Source organism: Bombina bombina, chromosome 11 (assembly GCF_027579735.1).
Source record: "Bombina bombina isolate aBomBom1 chromosome 11, aBomBom1.pri, whole genome shotgun sequence".
Lineage (NCBI taxonomy): Eukaryota > Metazoa > Chordata > Amphibia > Anura > Bombinatoridae > Bombina > Bombina bombina.
In genome coordinates, this window is record NC_069509.1 from 60,522,962 (window position 1) to 60,542,127 (window position 19,166).

Genomic DNA, 19,166 nt, shown 5'->3' on the forward strand with positions numbered 1-19,166 from the left:
CTTTCTTTCTTCCTTTTTTAATTTCTTTGTCTTTCTCCTTGATCCTCACATTTGCTGATTATTACTCCCTACCCTTCTTTCGCTTGGTTTCAATCTCTATCTCCCTCTTCATCTCTCGCTTTTTTCAGCTCTTTTTCACCATCTCTCTCTCTTCCTTATCTCTTTCTCTTCCTCTCCATCTCCCTCCTTTATCTATCTCTCTGTCTTCTTCCTTCATCTTTCTCTCATGTTCGTTCCTCCATCTCTCTCTCTCTTTCTCTCTCTTCCTCTATCTCTCTTCCTCCATCTCTCTCTCTCTTTCTCCATCTCTCTCCATCTCTCTCTCTCTTTCTCTCTTCCTCCATTATCTCTCTCGGTCTTTCGCCATCTCTCTCTCTCTCTTCCTCCATCATCTCTTTTTCTCTTCCTCCATCATCTCTTTTTCTCTTCCTCCTTCATCTCTCTTTTTCTCTTCCTCCTTCATCTCTCTCTCTCTCTCTCTCTCTCTCTCTGTCTTCCTCCTTCATCTCTCTCTCTCTTCCATCATCTCTCTCTCTATCTTCCTCCATCTCTCTCTCCATCTCTCTCTTCCTCCATCTCTATCTCTCTTCCTCCTTCATCTCTCTTCCTCAATCTCTCTCTCTCTCTTCCTCCATCTCTCTCTCTTCCTCCATCTCTCTCTCTCTTCCTCCTCCATCTCTCTCTCTCTTCCTCCTCCATCTCTCTCTTCCTCCTCCATCTCTCTCTCTCTTCCTCCTTCATCTCTCTCTCTATCTTCCTCCTGCATCTCTCTCTCTCTCTTCCTCCTGAATCTCTCTCTCTTCCTCCATCTATCCCTCTCTCTTCCTCCATCTATCTCTCTCTTCCTCCTGCATCTCTCTCTCTCTCTCTCTCTCTCTTCCTCCTTCATCTCTCTCTCTCTCTTCCTCCTTCATCTATCTCTCTCTCCTTCATCTCTCTCTCTCTCTCTCTCTCTCTCTCCAGCTCTCTCTCTCTTTCTCTTTCTCCATGTCTCTCTCTCTTCCTCATTCATCTCTCTCTCTCTTCCTCATTCATCTCTCTCTCTCTTCCTCATTCATCTCTCTCTCTCTCTCTCCCTCATTCATCTCTCTCTCTCTTCCTCATTCATCTCTCTCTCTTCCTCCTTCATCTCTCTCTTCCTCCTTCATCTCTCTCTCTCTCTCTCTTCCTCCATCTCTCTCTCTCTTTCTCCATCTCTCTCCATCTCTCTCTCTCTTTCTCTCTTCCTCCATTATCTCTCTCGGTCTTTCGCCATCTCTCTCTCTCTCTTCCTCCATCATCTCTTTTTCTCTTCCTCCATCATCTCTTTTTCTCTTCCTCCTTCATCTCTCTTTTTCTCTTCCTCCTTCATCTCTCTCTCTCTCTCTCTCTCTCTGTCTTCCTCCTTCATCTCTCTCTCTCTTCCATCATCTCTCTCTCTATCTTCCTCCATCTCTCTCTCCATCTCTCTCTTCCTCCATCTCTATCTCTCTTCCTCCTTCATCTCTCTTCCTCAATCTCTCTCTCTCTCTTCCTCCATCTCTCTCTCTTCCTCCATCTCTCTCTCTCTTCCTCCTCCATCTCTCTCTCTCTTCCTCCTCCATCTCTCTCTTCCTCCTCCATCTCTCTCTCTCTTCCTCCTTCATCTCTCTCTCTATCTTCCTCCTGCATCTCTCTCTCTCTCTTCCTCCTGAATCTCTCTCTCTTCCTCCATCTATCCCTCTCTCTTCCTCCATCTATCTCTCTCTTCCTCCTGCATCTCTCTCTCTCTCTCTCTCTCTCTCTCTTCCTCCTTCATCTCTCTCTCTCTCTTCCTCCTTCATCTATCTCTCTCTCCTTCATCTCTCTCTCTCTCTCTCTCTCTCCAGCTCTCTCTCTCTTTCTCTTTCTCCATGTCTCTCTCTCTTCCTCATTCATCTCTCTCTCTCTTCCTCATTCATCTCTCTCTCTCTTCCTCATTCATCTCTCTCTCTCTCTCTCCCTCATTCATCTCTCTCTCTCTTCCTCATTCATCTCTCTCTCTTCCTCCTTCATCTCTCTCTTCCTCCTTCATCTCTCTCTCTCTCTCTCTTCCTCCATCTCTCTCTCTCTTCCTCCTCCATCTCTCTCTTCCTCCTCCATCTCTCTCTCTCTTCCTCCTTCATCTCTCTCTCTATCTTCCTCCTGCATCTCTCTCTCTCTCTCTCTTCCTCCTGCATCTCTCTCTCTTCCTCCATCTATCCCTCTCTCTTCCTCCATCTATCTCTCTCTTCCTCCTGCATCTCTCTCTCTCTCTCTCTCTCTCTTCCTCCTTCATCTATCTCTCTCTCCTTCATCTCTCTCTCTCTCTCTCTCTCTCTCTCTCCAGCTCTCTCTCTCTTTCTCTTTCTCCATGTCTCTCTCTCTTCCTCATTCATCTCTCTCTCTCTCTTCCTCATTCATCTCTCTCTCTCTTCCTCATTCATCTCTCTCTCTCTCTCTCCCTCATTCATCTCTCTCTCTCTTCCTCATTCATCTCTCTCTCTTCCTCCTTCATCTCTCTCTTCCTCCTTCATCTCTCTCTCTCTCTCTTCCTCCATCTCTCTCTCTCTTCCTCTTTGGTCTCTCTCTGTCTTCCTCCTTCGTCTCTCTCTGTCTTCCTCCTTTGTCTCTCTCTGTCTTCCTCCTTCAGCTCTCTCTGTCTTCCTCTTCGTCTCTCTGTCTTCCTCTTCATCTATCTGTCTTCCTCCTCCATCTCTCTCTGTCTTCCCCCATCTCTCTCTGTCTTCCCCCATCTCTCTCTGTCTTCCCCCATCTCTCTCTGTCTTCCCCCATCTCTCTCTGTCTTCCCCCATCTCTCTCTGTCTTCCTCCTTCATCTCTCTCTGTCTTCCTCCTTCATCTCTCTCTTTCTTCCTCCTTCATCTCGCTCAGTCTTCCTCCATCTCTCTCTCTGTCTTCCTCCATCTCTCTCTCTGTCTTCCTCCATCTCTCTCTCTCTCTCTCTTCCTCCATCTCTCTCTCTGTCTTCCTCCTTCATCTCTCTCTCTCTGCCTTCCTCTTTCATCTCTTTCTCTGCCTTCCTCTTTCATCTCTTTCTCGGCCTTCCTCTTTCATCTCTCTTTCTCCATCTCTCTCTCTCTTTTCTTTCATCTCTGTCTTCCTCCTTTATCTATCTTTCTCTCTCTCTCTCTCTCTCTCTCTCTCTCTTTTTGCTTCATCTTTCTTGCTCGTCTTCCTCCTTCATCTCTTCCTCTCTTTTGGTCTATGTATTCCTCAGTAATGTTTCTGTCTCTTTCTTTCTTCCTTATTTAATTTCTTTGTCTTTCTCCTCGATCCTCACATTTGCTGATTATTACTCCCTACCCTTCTTTCGCTTGGTTTCATTCTCTATCTCCCTCTTCATCTCTCGCTTTTTTTCAGCTCTTTTTCACCATCTCTCTCTCTTCCTTATCTCTTTCTCTTCCTCTCCATCTCCCTCCTTTATCTATCTCTCTGTCTTCTTCCTTCATCTTTCTCTTGTCTTCGTTCCTCCATCTCTCTCTCTCTCTCTCTCTTTCTCTCTCTCTCTCTCTCTCTCTCTCTCTCTTCCTCCATCATCTCTTTTTCTCTTCCTCTTTCATCTATTTTTCTCTTCCTCCTTCATCTCTCTGTCTTCCTCCTTCATCTCTCTCTCTCTTCCTCCATCATCTCTCTATCTATCTTCCTCTATCTTCCTCCATCTCTCTTTCCATCTCTCTCTTCCTCCATCTCTATCTCTCTTCCTCCTTCATCTCTTTCTCTGTCTTCCTCCTTCATCTCTTTCTCTGTCTTCCTCCTTCATCTCTCTCTTCCTCTTTCATCTCTCTCTTCCTCTTTCATCTCTCTCTTCCTCCATCTCTCTCTCTCTCTCTCTCTCTCTCTCTCTCTTCCTCCATCTCTCTCTCTTCCTCCTTCATCTCTCTCTCTCTTCCTCCTGCATCTCTCTCTCTCTCTCTCTCTCTCTCTCTCTCTCTTCCTCCTGCATCTCTCTCTCTCTCTCTCTCTCTTCCTCCTGCATCTCTCTCTCTCTCTCTCTCTCTCTTCCTCCTTCATCTCTCCCTCTCTTCCTCCATCTCTCTCTCCTTCATCTCTCTCTCTCTCTCTCTCTTCCTCCATCTCTCTCTCTCTCTTCCTCCATCTCTCTCTCTCTCTCTCTTCCTCCTTCATCTCTCTCTCTCTCTCTCTCTCTCTCCCTCCATCTCTCTCTTCGTCCTTCATCTCTCTCTTCCTCCTTCATCTCTCTCTCTCTTCCTCCTTCATCTCTTTCTCTCTCCTTCATCTCTCTCTCTCTCTCCTTCATCTCTCTCTCTCTCTCCTTCATCTCTCTCTCTCATTCATATCTCTCTCTCTCTCGCTCTCTCTCTCTCTCTCCCTCCTTCATCTCTTCCTCCTTCATCTCTCTCTCTCTCTCTCTCTCTCTCTCTCTTCCTCCTTCATCTCTCTCTCTCTCTCTCTCTCTCCCTCCTTCATCTCTCTCTCTCTCCCTCCTTCATCTCTCTCTCTCTCTTCCTCCTTCATCTCTCTCTCTCTCTCTCTCTCTCTTCCTCCTTCATCTCTCTCTCTCTTCCTCCTTCATCTCTCTCTCTCTCTCTCTCTTCCTCCTTCATCTTTCTCTCTTCCTCCTTCATCTCTCTCTTTTCCTCCTTCATCTCTCTCTCTTTCTCCTTCATCTCTCTCTCCTTCATCTCTCTCTCTCTCATTCATATCTCTCTCTCTCTCTCTCTCTCTCTCTTCCTCCTTCATCCATCTCTCTCTCTCTCTCTCTCTCTCTCTCTTCCTCCTTCATCTCTCTCTCTCTCTCTCTCTCTCTCTTCCTCCATCTCTCTTTCTCTTCCTCTCTCTCTCTCTCTCTCTCTCTCTCTCTCTCTCTTCCTTCATCTCTCTCTTCCTCCTTCATCTCTCTCTTCCTCCTTCATCTCTCTCTTCCTCCTTCATCTCTCTCTTCCTCCTTTATCTCTCTTTCTGTCTTCATCCATCTCTCTCTCTCCTTTCTCTCTCTCTCTCTCTCTCTCTCTCTCTCTCTCTCTGTCTTCCTATTCATCTCTCTCTGTCTTCCTCCTTCATTTCTCTCTGTCTTCCTCCTTCATCTCTGTCTTCCTCCTTCATCTCTCTCTGTCATCCTCCATCTCCTCTCTCTCTCTTTGTCATCCTCCTTCCCCTCTCTCTCTCTGTCTTCCTCCTTCATCTCTCTCTTTCTCCATCTATCTCTTTTCTCCTACATTGGTGTGTCCGGTCCACGGCTTCATCCTTACTTGTGGGATATTCTCTTCCCCTACAGGAAATGGCAAAGAGAGCACACAGCAAGAGCTGTCCATATAGCCCCCCCTCTGGCTCCGCCCCCCAGTCATTCTCTTTGCCGCTCTGAACAAGTAGCATCTCCACGGGGATGGTAAAGAGTATGTGGTGTCGTCCAAAACAAAATTGCTTAATATTCCTTTCAAGGGTAAGACCCTTTTCGGGCCGGAATTGAAGGAGATTATTTCAGACATCACTGGGGGAAAGGGCCATGCCCTCCCTCAGGATAGGCCTTTCAAGGCTAAGAACAAATCTAATTTTCGTTCCTTTCGCAATTTCAGGAACGGACCGACTACTAACTCTGCAGCCTCTAGACAAGAGGGTAACTCTTCCCAGCCTAAACCAGCATGGAAACCATTGCAAGGCTGGAACAAGGGTAAACAGGCCAAGAAGCCTGCTGCTGCTACCAAGACAGCATGAAGGGGTAGGTTCCACATGCCTCGCTTATCTTCAGACCAGATAAAGAGACAGGCATTCTTACATTGCGTAGGAGACCTATTAAAGATGGGTGTGATACACCCAGTTCCAACAGCGGAACAAGGTCTGGGTTTTTACTCAAACCTGTTTGTGGTTCCCAAAAAAGAGGGAACTTTCAGGCCAATTCTGGATTTAAAAATTCTAAACAAATTCCTCAGAGTTCCATCATTCAAAATGGAAACCATTCGGACGATTTTACCAACAATCCAGGAGGGTCAATATATGACTACCGTGGACTTAAAGGATGCGTACCTGCATATTCCTATCCACAAAGATCATCATCAGTTCCTGAGGTTCGCCTTTCTGGACAAACATTACCAGTTCGTGGCTCTTCCATTCCGTTTGGCCACTGCTCCCAGAATTTTCACAAAGGTGCTAGGGTCCCTTCTAGCGGTTCTAAGGCCAAGGGGCATTGCTGTAGCACCTTACCTAGACGACATTCTAATCCAAGCGTCGTCCCTTTCCAAAGCAAGGGCTCATACAGACATTGTTTTAGCCTTTCTCAGGTCTCACAGGTGGAAGGTGAACGTAGAAAAGAGTTCACTGTCCCCGTCCACAAGGGTTCCTTTTCTGGGAACAATAATAGATTCTGTAGAGATGAAGATTTTCCTGACAGAGGTCAGAAAATTAAAGCTTCTAAACGCTTATCAAGCTCTTCAATCTATTCCTCAGCCTTCCATAGCTCAGTGCATGGAGGTAATAGGATTAATGGTTGCAGCAATGGACGTGGTTCCTTTTGCTCGAATTCATCTAAGACCATTACAACTGTGCATGCTCAAACAGTGGAATGGGGATTATGCAGACTTGTCTCCCCAGATTCAAGTAGACCAGGTAACCAGAGACTCACTCCGCTGGTGGTTGACTCAGGATCACCTGTCTCAGGGAATGAGTTTTCGCAGACCAGAGTGGGTCATCGTCACGACCGACGCCAGTCTCTTAGGCTGGGGCGCGGTCTGGGACTCCCTGAAAGCTCAGGGTCTATGGTCTCGGGAAGAGTCTCTCCTCCCGATAAACATTTTGGAACTGAGAGCGATATTAAATGCGCGCCTGGCCTCACCTAGCGAAGGCCAGATTCATAAGATTCCAGTCGGACAACATGACGACTGTAGCGTACATCAATCATCAGGGGGGGAACAAAGAGTTCCTTGGCGATGAGACAAGATCATCAAATGGGCGGAGGATCACTCCTGCCACCTATCTGCAATTCACATCCCAGGAGTGGACAACTGGGAGGCGGATTATCTGAGTCGTCAGACTTTCCATCCGGGGGAGTGGGCACTCCAGATATGGATCTGATGGCGTCTCGTCAGAACTCCAAGGTTCCTCGATACGGGTCCAGATCCAGGGATCCCAAGGCGACACTAGTGGATGCACTAGGGGCGCCTTGGTCGTTCAATCTAGCTTATGTGTTTCCACCGTTCCCTCTCCTTCCCAGGCTTGTAGCCAGGATCAAACAGGAGAAGGCCTCAGTGATTCTAATAGCTCCTGCGTGGCCACGCAGGACTTGGTATGCAGACCTGGTGAATATGTCATCGGCTCCACCATGGAAGCTACCTTTGAGACAGGATCTTCTAGTACAAGGTCCATTCGAACATCCAAATCTAGTCTCTCTGCAACTGACTGCTTGGAAATTGAACGCTTGATTCTATCTAAGCGTGGGTTTTCAGATTCAGTTATAGATACTCTGGTTCAAGCCAGAAAACCTGTAACTAGGAAAATTTACCATAAGATATGGCAAAAATATATCCGTTGATGTGAATCCAAGGGATTCTCTTGGAGTAAAATTAAAATTGCTAGGATACTTTCCTTTCTCCAAGAGGGTTTGGATAAAGGTTTGTCAGCTAGTTCTTTAAAAGGACAGATATCTGCTCTGTCTGTTTTGTTACACAAACGTCTGGCAGCCGTGCCAGATGTACAGGCGTTTGTACAGGCGTTAGTTAGAATCAAGCCTGTCTACAGACCTATGACTCCTCCTTGGAGTCTAAATTTAGTTCTTTCAGTTCTTCAGGGGGTTCCGTTTGAACCCTTACATTCCATAGATATTAAGTTACTATCTTGGAAAGTTCTGTTTTTGGTTGCTATTTCTTCTGCTAGAAGAGTTTCTGAATTATCTGCCTTGCAGTGTACTTCTCCCTATCTGGTATTCCATACAGATAAGGTAGTTTTACATACCAAGCCTGGTTTTCTTCCAAAGGTAGTTTCCAACAGGAATATTAACCAGGAAATAGTTGTTCCTTCTCTGTGTCCGAATCCAGTTTCGAAGAAGGAACGTTTGTTACACAACCTAGATGTGGTCCGTGCTTTAAAATTCTATTTAGAAGCAACAAAGGATTTCAGACAGACATCATCCTTGTTTGTCGTTTATTCTGGTAAGAGGAGAGGGCAGAAAGCTACTGCTACCTCTCTTTCTTTTTGGCTGAAAAGCATCATCCGATTCGCTTATGAGTCTGCCGGACGGCAGCCTCCTGAACGAATTACAGCTCACTCTACTAGAGCTGTGGCTTCCACATGGGCCTTCAAGAACGAGACTTCTGTTGATCAGATCTGTAAGGCAGCGACTTGGTCTTCTCTGCATACTTTTGCCAAATTTTACAAATTTGATACTTATGCTTCTTCGGAGGCTGTTTTTGGGAGAAAGGTTTTGCAAGCCGTGGTGCCTTCCGTTTAGGTAACCTGACTTGTTCCCTCCCTTCATCCGTGTTCTAAAGCTTTGGTATTGGTTCCCACAAGTAAGGATGAAGCCGTGGACCGGACACACCAATGTAGGAGAAAACAGAATTTATGTTTACCTGATAAATTTCTTTCTCCTACGGTGTGTCCGGTCCACGGCCCGCCCTGGCTTTTAGTCAGGTTTAAAAATTTTATTCCATACACTACAGTCACCACGGCACCCTATAGTTTCTCCTTTTTCTCCTAACCGTCTGTCGAATGACTGGGGGGCGGAGCCAGAGGGGGGGCTATATGGACAGCTCTTGCTGTGTGCTCTCTTTGACATTTCCTGTAGGGGAAGAGAATATCCCACAAGTAAGGATGAAGCCGTGGACCGGACACACCGTAGGAGAAAGAAATTTATCAGGTAAACATAAATTCTGTTTTCTTTCATCTCTGTCTTCCTCCATCTCTCTCTCTCATCCTCCTTCATCTCTCTCTGTCTTCCTCCTTCATCTCTCTCTCTCTTCCTCCTTCATCTCTCTCTGTCTTCCTCCTTCCTCCTTCATCTCTTCCTCTCTTTTGGTCCATGTATTCCTCAGTAATGTTTCTGTCTCTCTATCTTCCCTATTTAATTTCTTTGTATTTCTCCCTGATCCTCACATTTGCTGATTATTACTCCCTACCCATCTTTCGCTTGGTTTCAATCTCTATCTCCCTCTTCATCTCTCACTTTTTTCAGCTCTTTTTCACCATCTCTCTCTCTTCCTTATCTCTTTCTCTTCCTCTCTATCTCCCTCCTTTATCTCTCTATCTGTCTTCCTTCCTTCCTCTCTCTCGACCTCCTTCCTCCCTCTCTCTCTCTCTCTCTCTCTCTCTCTATCTTCCTCCTTCATCTCTTCCTCCCTTTTGGTCCATGTATTCCTCAGTCATGTTTCTGTCTTCTTTCTTCCCTTTTTAATTTCTTTGTCTTTCTCCCTGATCCTCACGTTTGCTGATTATTACTCCCTACCCATCTTTCACTTGGTTTCAATCTCTATCTCCCTCTTCATCTCTCGCTTTATTCAGCTCTTTTTCACCATCTCTCTCTCTCTCTTCCTTATCTTTCTCTTCCTCTCCATCTCTGTCACTTCCTTTTCATCTCTTTGACACTTCCTCCCATCTATCTTTCTCCCTCCCACATTTCAGTCTATTCCATCTGTTTCTTATTCCTTCCCTGTCTCTTTCTTTCAGTATCCCTCTCTCCCTCTCTCTCTCCCTACCTCTCTCTCTCCCTTCTTCTCTCTCTCTCTCTCTCTCTCTCTCTCTCTCTCTCTCTCTCCTGCCCCTTCATCTCCATCTCTTGCCCTATCCCTCACCTCTCTCTTACTCTATAATGCTCTTCATCTTTCTCTCTCCTTCCCTATTTCTGTCTTTCTCCCCACCAGTCTCCCCATTTTTTATTTTCCATTTTAATCTCTTTTCCTCCTCCTCTATCTATCCCCATCTCTTGTCTCCTATATTTATTACTCTGTCTCTGTAATTAAAATTGTACAGAAAATAGGAGGGCGCTAGAAAGCTAATAGTAAAAACATTTATTCATGGACCCTGCAAAATATTGGTATATTTTTTAAAAAAAGGGGACGTCTCCCCTATAAAAGAAATAAATAGTAACGTATCACATGTGAAATAGGCAAAAAAAAGAGGCCTTCCTATACCCCCATTAAAAAATATATATCTATGTATAAACAGTCTCGATTTAGAAAATTCAAGCAAATAGTTGTCACCTTCGGCAATGTTGTATAAAAACTGTATCACTTGTATCGCTTATTGGAAACAAAAGACAAATCCTCTATTAGCAAGTCGGTTTTAACAGCTTCTAATTAGACAAGATATAGACAGTCACCTGTATCCCTCTTGGAGAAAAAGAGACAGATCCTTCGTGAGCGTTTTATGGCTTTTCACCACTTGTCTTTTCTGGAGACTGTTAGAGCGATCTCACTCACCCCTCCACCTCCAGGAAATTGGTTCCGTTGTTGCACTAGGCTCTTGATTGTCCTATGTTCCGGGTGCTGGCTTCGATTCCTCCTTCCATTGAGACTATGCCTCCAAAGTGCTGAGTGCAATGTTGTAGAAAAGACCGCCCGCTCTTAGCGTATATGTCATGCGCGGGTCTATTGCTAGGTACCTAGACTGCAGTCTGATCAATGTAGTATGCAGGAACTCAGCTTCTACGCATTTTACCCATTGATTGGGCTTTTTCAAGATCACCATTTTTTAATGGTGGTATAGGAAGGCCTCTCTTTTTTTGCCTATTTCACATGTGATACGTTACTATTTATTTCTTTTATAGAGGAAACGTCCCCTTTTTTTAAAATATACCAATATTTTGCAGTGTCATGAATAAATGTGTTTTTTACTTTTCGCTTTCTAGCGCCCTCCTATTTTCTGTACAATCTGATCTAGTGTTTTAATTTGAAGGGAGGTGGATTTGGAGTGGCATTTTATGGTAATTTTAAGCTTAGCGCTGACTTTCTCTTTTGCATTTTGGTCTCTGTAATTAACACATAGGGAAATTGAACACACATTTTCAGTTACAATAGTAAAAAATAACATGTCAAAAGTGTAGTATTTTGTAAATTTATATATTTTCTATTCCTTTGTATCCTTTCCGTGTTTTGTCTCTTTTATGAACCAGAGTCCTCGGTTGTGCCTGAGGAAGGGACACAGCCTGATACAGAAACCGATATCACTTCTCCAGGAGGATCTCAAGAGCTTGATGATTTTGAAGCGGTTGCCACAGAAGAAACCGCATGCGAGGAGAAGACTGATAAGAAGACAGAAGGAATAAGCAGGGTGAGTCTGAAATAATGGCAAGGTCCTTTCTGTTTTATGAAATGTTATATGCTTAGAGTCACAGGGATTGAAACTTTCTTATTGTAAATAAAACAAATTATGAAGAAGCAGGGGTAGACGGTGGTAATTGTGTTTGTACAGGAAGTAACTACATTTTTTTATTTTTTTCTGAAGTCCTCCTCCACCTCCAGCCAAGAAGATTCTTCTGCTCATCAACCGGAAGAACCAGAAGCTGGTGGAATCCCCATTGAAGGGTCCACTCGTGAGATTCCCTTTCAACCCTCCCAACCTTTGTGCAAGTCCAGCTCTTCCCCTGAACTTCAGACCTTACAGGAGTTACCACGGGAGCCAGACACCAAAGAAGAAACCAAGCAGTCAACTGCAGATCTCAAACCATTACCACTGGCTACTAACACCGAGCCTGAAGTCCACCCTAGCCCATCTGCCAAAACTGAAGTGGATGGTGGTTTTGGAGCAACTGCTATGCCGGAAACAGGGAGCAGGCTTGAACCAGGAGTGATAAACCAATCTCCACAGTCTCCTAGTGGATATCGCCCTAGAGGACACACCATCTCAGACTCTGAGCCCTCCAGGAGGGGGAGAAGAATTAACGTAGATGCTTTCAAAAGTAGCACAAAATCATCCAAAGCTGACAAGGTTCCCGGAATAGATCCGAGGTAAACTAGCACAAAGCATTTTTTTAAATTTATTTATTCACACAGTTGCTGTTGTTTAGAACATGAATGCCCAATTTCTTTTTTATATGCATAGCTGGTCTCTAATGGTGGGATTGGCCTGGGAGTCACATTACATTCACAATTGCACGAGAGATAACTGATCGAAAAATTAGTTAGTTTGAAATTACACAGGAACTTGGTTACTATTAACGAATGTAATGTAAGTGTATCTTCTACTCAAATTTATATATATATAGTATGCAAATTGACTGCACTCACTGGATTTGTGATAAATAATACAAATGTATTGTTTAAATCATAGTAACGTTTTGGGGTCCACAAACCCCTTCCTCAGACCAAGTGGCACCCTGGTTGATGACTTTGCAGCAGTAAGAGTGCAGATAACTAATGGAATTGTGTGTGTATATATATATATATATATATATATTTTTTTTATATATTTATATATACATACATATATTATATACTAATAACAAATTACTGATGTCTGTTTTATGCTCAGTGTTGCTGTACGCCTCACATAAAACGTTTGGGTGCTGGATGGGCCCACAGGTAATAGTTTGTTGCCAGAGATCCAAATGGGAGAATTAATAAAATCTCACTGCTGAGCGGGTGCCGACAGTTGCGGAAGAATTAAGCCGCAAATACCAGATAACTAAAAACGAGGTTGCACTCCAAAATCTACTTAAAACAGAAAACGTTATTTCATCACACAGTCTATGATTCAGCGCTGCTGAAGGTGTCGTCCTGTATCAGTTTTGTGATGTGATGGAATAAAGTTTTCTGTTTTTAATAAGATTTTGGAGTGTGACCCCTGTTTGTGCTCTCTAATAGTTTGGGTGACCCTGGTTAAATATTTATGACAGTGAATAAACTCTAGTCGTTTTTTCAGTAAATAACATGTTAGTGACGCAGTGAAAATTCATTTGTTCAAGCCGTATCTCTTGTTATGACATTTTATTTCCAGTGAAAGATGTTTTCCATTTAAATAGCACAATGGACCTTAATACTCTCTGTTCTTCTTCAGCTTTGTGTTTTTGCAGCTGTACCATTCCCCCTTTTTTGGGGATGAGTCCAACAAGCCCATATTTGTACCCAATACACAGGTACGTAGTATGAAGCTGAGTGTCTGGAATCAGTATCGAGAAATGCTGGAGTCATCCTATCTGTAGTAGAAACCATACTGCTTTTGTGAATATAGAACACAGGAAATTGTTTGTTTAAGGGCCATACTAGTTGAAAAATTGCAAGCTATAGATGTTTAGAGCATTTAACTTAAATGTTTTATTTCATCATTCATATAGAGCATGCCATTTTAACCCTTTGAGTGCTAAGCACTTTCCCACCTGGGTGCTAATCTTTTTTAAGTTTATTTTTTTTATTTTTTGAAGAAAAAAAAACAACTTTTTTTTTCTTTCAGATCCCCAAGATACACTGTTGGAAAGGATAGGCGATTACCTTTCCAACGGTGGGTCTTGGGGGTCTGTAGCTGCTTAGATGCCTGAGATACAGGCTTCTTAGCAGCATGCCCCCTGCTCCTATACTTAAAGTGAAGGTAAACTTTGGTGAATGAAAGCCCATTTTTTAAAAATACTATTAAAAACAGGGGCACTTTAATTCATCAAAGTTTACAAAGCAGCTGTTTTGTTAAAAAAAATTACCTTTTTTTTCTTTTCACAGCTAGAGCAGCTTCCCCCACCTAGAGATCCTCTCTTCACACGTCAGCAATGACTAATCCTGCTTCCTCCAATCACAGCTTCCCCCAGGGTAGTCATTGCCTGAGGCCATGCTGTGATTGGAGAAAGCCGGATTTGTCATTGCTGACGTGTGAAGAGAGGATTTCTAGGTGGGGGAAGCTGCTCTAGCTGTGAAAGGAAAATAAGGTTATTTTGTTAAAACGGCTGCTTTGTAAACTTTGATGAGTGAAAGTGCCCCTGTTTTTAATAGTATTTTTAATAACAGACTTTCATTCACCAAAGTTTACCTTCACTTTAACATTAAGTATAAATAAAGTTGTGCAGTGACGTCATCACGTCATTGCGCGTGAGGTCAACGTGAAGCCCCAGCGATGCCTGTCACTATGCAGGCACAATCGCCGGGGTAGGAGCGGGTGGGAGCCCCCAGATCTCCCTCAAGGTGGGAGAGTGCTAGCGACGGCTCTGAGCCATCATTAGCACCAGAGTGGAAAACTGTGCGACGGCTCAGAGCCGTCATTAGCACTCAAGGGGTTAAATAACTTTTTATTTTATTTATATTATCTTATTTGTTTTGCTCTCCTTTGTATCTTTTGTTGAAAAGTATGCCCAGGTAGGCTCAGAAGCTGATTGGTGGCTGCACATATATGCCTCTCGTCATTGGCTTTCAGCTAGCTCCCAGTAGTGCATTACTGCTCCTTCAACAAAAGTTACCAAGAAAATGAAGCAAATTAGATAATAGAAGTAAAGTTGGAAAGTTGTTTAAAATGTCATGATCTGTCTGAATCATAAAAGAAACATTTTGGATTTCATGTCCCTTTAAGACTATAAACCATGCACTATTGTGTGTTTATCCCCCGCAAATCTGGTACACGCACAGTAGGAGTACCGATTGGGACCTGCAGAGCACTGCTCAGATGTGGAACTAGCGCGCTACTGATTGCATCATCTGTTGTTTCCGTTTGGAACATTTTTCTAGAAGCATTTTTACTTATGTTTAAAATTGAAAGGAACCCGTGCACATTCAATTTGTGACCTTTTTATCGATTTACAGGGACATTAAACTGCTGTGCACAACTACATAAGATTAGTAACTACTCGCTATGTTATTGCATTTTATGCTGTTCCTGCAGCGCTTTACAAATCAGTTCTCCTGTTTTAATAGCTTTAAATGTGCCAGATACTGAAGCTCCGCCTCTTTGTACTGGGGGCAGCCATCTTGGTTCTCCGGTATTCTCACAGCCTGTGACAGAAGCTGTGCCCACTCACAGATCAGTAATATTGTCTATTTTTTACACCTGTATAATGTGCTTCAGGTTAGTGTGCATGGTACATCTGTGAGCTTAACATTTTTTACACAGTTTTACATTTACACAAAATATATTTAAAAAAACAGTCAGCAATAATATAGAGCAATGCAGCAGCTGCAAAAATGTAAAGCTCCTACTTTGTATCAAGCACTATAACCTGAAGCACTTTATACAGCTGTAAAAAAGTTGACAACCTCATTGATACGTAAATGAATACAGCTTTTGTCTCAAGCTGTGCGTTTACTTAAACTCCAAGATGGCAGCCCCAGTAAAGAGGCGGAGCTTCCGTATCTGGCACCTTTATGCTATTAAAACAGTAGAAATTATTTGAAAAGAGCGGCAGGAACAGGATGACAGCAATAACATAATGAGCAGTTACTATTCTTTTTTAGTTGTACACCGCAGTTTAATGTACGTTTAAGTTTTACTAGATGAATGCCAGATAGAGTTTTCATCTCTAGCAGTAGCGCATCAGTAACATATGAGTGACATTCACTGCTACAGTTCACATTCTCTCTTGGTAAGAGTTTTATCAGTACAAAAAAAAATCCTATTTCACAAATGCTTTATAAGATGTCTTTAGGACCAATAGACTTGACTGTCCATTACACTTCAGCAATGGAGATTTGTATAACCTTTAAACGTCTCTTACTTTAGTGTATAATTGTGTGTTTCATTCTCCCTGTAGATGCCAAAAAGCAAAATCTGTAACAGGTTTTCAAAATGCTGCAAATTGCGTAAAGCAGATATTTGATTTGCAGCATTTACAAGTTACAGACTTAATGTTTTAACCTTTCTAGGGATTGTACGATAAGCATGATGTTTACACCAAAGCAACACATGTTCAATATAATATTAAACAATGAAAAAACATAGTTTATTTTTTACAATTATTGACTAAGACCTGATACACAATCGGACAAATTCTTTTAGTCACTTGCTGATTGTAAAATGTACCACTAATATCCCATACTGCACTTCTGCAGTCGTTATGTAATACATGGATGTATGGGGCCCCTGGGAAAACCAGTACTTGCGATGTGTGCCATAGTGTTTTTAGCCCAAGGAAAATGTGTGCTTTGGGGTGACAACTCAAAAAAGCCCTCTAGAGAAAGGAACAGCATACAGAGGGTACCCTGCAACCATACCTCAATCTAGCCCTGAGCCACTGGGTGTTTTTGTTTATAGCCATAAATTTATATGCAGCCCTTAAAGTGATGGAAAGCCAAGCTTTTAGTGATCACATAGTATAAAAAGGGTGCTAAACTCATCCTTTCTGTGCTGCGGCTGCTCGCTAAAGTCAGCGGCCTCTCGGCTGCCTGTCAAGGAGGTGACGTTTCCACCTCTAAACCAAAAGCCTTGCTTGTCATCTAACAGTGTTCTGTATGCTAGCACGGTTATTGGTTTAGAGGTGGAAACGTCACCTCATTGGTAGAGAGTGCTGTGGGCTTCCAGAAGCGCTGACTTTAGTGAGATGCCACACGTCAAGACAGGGTGAGTTTGGCACCCTTTTATTTTAATACGTGATCGCTGAAAGTCCAGTTTATTTTTATTGATGGGAAATCTTAGCGTTTTTAAGACGTTGATCTGCTGCTCCATGTGTTAGGAAATAGCCATTACTGATGTAATAAATATAACATTGTTCTGTTTACGTTGGTCCCATATACACTGGTGTGTCTGTAGGTTGCAAGTTAGAACTGTATCTGTTCTGTACTTATACATGTTTTATCTTTACCCATTGGAACAGTCAAAAATTAAAAAAACACTGAGCATTTTACTTTTTTTAAATTGTATTATTTTATATTTTAATACATATATTTCTCTGCAGACATTTGACAGAACTATGAAGCTGCTGGACCAGATACCTTCATATGATACACATAAAATTGGAGTTCTTTATGTTGGGGAAGGGCAGGTAAAGTTAAAAATACAAATGCGAGTGCAAGTTTGCATTATGGTTGCAAGGTAGTGCATATAGAAAAAGAGGTTTTGTGATGGCACTGTGACTTAAAGGGACATTATACACTCATTTTTTTCTTTGCATAAATGTTTTGTAGATGATCTATTTATAAAGCCCCTAAAGTTTTGTTTTTTTTTAAATGTATAGTTTTGCTTATTTTTAAATAATATTGCTCTGATTTTCAGACTCCTAACCAAGCCCCAAGTTTTTATGAGAATACCGTCAGATACCTACTCTAACTTGCTCCTGATTGTGTAAAGGGTCTTTTCATATGCAAAAGAAGGGGGGGGGGTCTTATTTCCCACTTGCAGTGGGCTTTCCAACTACCTTTTCAGCAGAGCTAAACTTAGAGCTTCTAAGTAAGTTTTTAAACAGTTTTATACTGCATTTTTATATCAGTATCTGTGCATCTTATTCTTTATAGTAGTGTCTATTACATGCAGTTATATGAAAATGAGTGTATACTGTCCCTTTAAATGGATATTAAACAGTTAACAAGTGCTAGATATAATTTGTACTCTAAGCAAAGTTTGGCCTAAAAATATGTAGATTTATTTCTTAAATTAATTTTTTAACCCCTTGGCTACAGGTAATTTCAGAGAAAAACTTGACCAAAGCACCAGATAATTTTTAGGATGTTTGCTATCACTCTGATTAAACAGAAATAGATTTGACCGCCAGATATGATCATATAAAAAAAAAGTTGTTAACTTTTTCACAAACTTTGGGTTTCTCACTGAAATGATTTACACACAACTACTGCAGTTATATGACAAATGGTTATAAAAGCTTCTCTGGGATCCCCTTTGTTCAGAAACAGCAGTCATGCATGACTTTGCCATTGCTTTTTGGCCAATAGAATGCCACTAATTGCAGATCCTCACCTTATGTGAAATTCCTGGCTATGAAGGGTTAATCGGTTAACTTGTAAGAGTAATTTTTGATGCAGAGTAGAGATTAATCTCCCACTCCCTGATCCCTACCTCATCCCTCCCAAATAGCTCTCTTTCCTCCCTCACCCCCGCTGGTCTACAAATATGCAGTTTAGGGTTTTTGTGTTTCTAATTTTTTTTTTGTATTATTACTATTTTCCTCACAGTGTAGTGATAACTCCTCAACCCTTCCACCACTCTGATCCCCCTCCAACAGCTCTTTACTCCTCCCCCCTCTCACTACTGGTTGCCATCTTAGGCACTGGCACCTGTCTGCCAGTACCCAGTTTATTTTTTCTGTAGTGTAGTAGTGCTCCTCCCCCCCTCCCTGCGATCATTAATTATGCCCCCCTTCTAATTTCCCTTTTGTTTTGGTAGTGTAGCTTCCCATCCCTCCCTCTCCTTCACTGTGCCCCCCACCCGCCGGGCTATAAATATATATATATATATATATATATATATATATATGTGTGTGTGTCTTTCTTTCTAATGACACAGTGAGTCCTCGGATTATCATAATTACTTGTTGACCAGCAGGAGGAGGCAAAGAGCACCACTGCAAAGCTGTTAAATACCACTCTCCTACCCACAATCCCCAGTCATTCTCTTTGCCTGTAAATAGTTGCAAGGAGGTGGTAAAGTTAGGTGTCTGAATGAATTTCTTCAATCAAGAGTTTATTTTCAAAGCAGAGCAGGTTGTTCTGATCTTTGCTGGGGTCTAGCCGTAGCCCATGTCAGTCTCTTCAGTAGAGCAGTGGTGGTTTTTAAGCATTTGGGAACTTGTGGGATATAATCCACACTGTGCCTCTCAAACAGTTTGTTGCTGCCCTTTTTGGAAAGCCTGTGTAAGTTTATAGAGTCTTTCTTTTTTCCAAAGGTCCATGGGAGTCGGATGCCTCTTAAACTTTGTGTGCTGCCCTGCTGCCAGGCAGATTTATCTTTTGGTAAGTGCTACGTTTATTTTTTATATAAAAGATTGTGGCACTTTAACAGTTAATACTGTTTGAGGGACGTGTCTACATTTTTCTTTCATGTAATTGGCAAGAGTCCATCAGCTAGTGGCGTATGGGATATACAATCCTACCAGGAGGGGCACAGTTTCCCAAACCTCAAAATGCCCATAAATATACCCCTCACCACACCCACAGTTCAGTTTTACAAACTTTGCCTCCTATGGAGGTAGTTAAGCAAGTTTGTGCTAAGATTTCTACGTTGACATGCGCTTCTCATCATTTTGAAGCCCAATTCATCTCAGAGTACAGCTAATGTCAGAGGGATGTGAAGGGAGTATCACCCATTGAATGCAATGATTTCCCTAACGGGGGTCTATTTCATAGGTTCTCTGTTATCGGTCGTAGA

At 42.6% G+C, this 19,166-nt stretch overlaps 1 protein-coding gene across 4 annotated transcripts in view; it reads left to right on the forward strand.

The window, feature by feature from the left end:
- Nucleotides 1-19,166, forward strand: part of TSC2 (TSC complex subunit 2) — a 213,609-nt gene that overhangs the window by 156,419 nt on the left and 38,024 nt on the right. For all 4 annotated transcript variants that reach the window (XM_053694513.1, XM_053694514.1, XM_053694515.1 and 1 more), the window contains 4 exons: nucleotides 11,056-11,213; nucleotides 11,388-11,890; nucleotides 12,939-13,017; nucleotides 16,744-16,830. In XM_053694513.1, coding sequence (XP_053550488.1) covers nucleotides 11,056-11,213; nucleotides 11,388-11,890; nucleotides 12,939-13,017; nucleotides 16,744-16,830 — 827 coding nt within the window. The remainder of the gene's footprint in view (nucleotides 1-11,055; nucleotides 11,214-11,387; nucleotides 11,891-12,938; nucleotides 13,018-16,743; nucleotides 16,831-19,166) is intronic.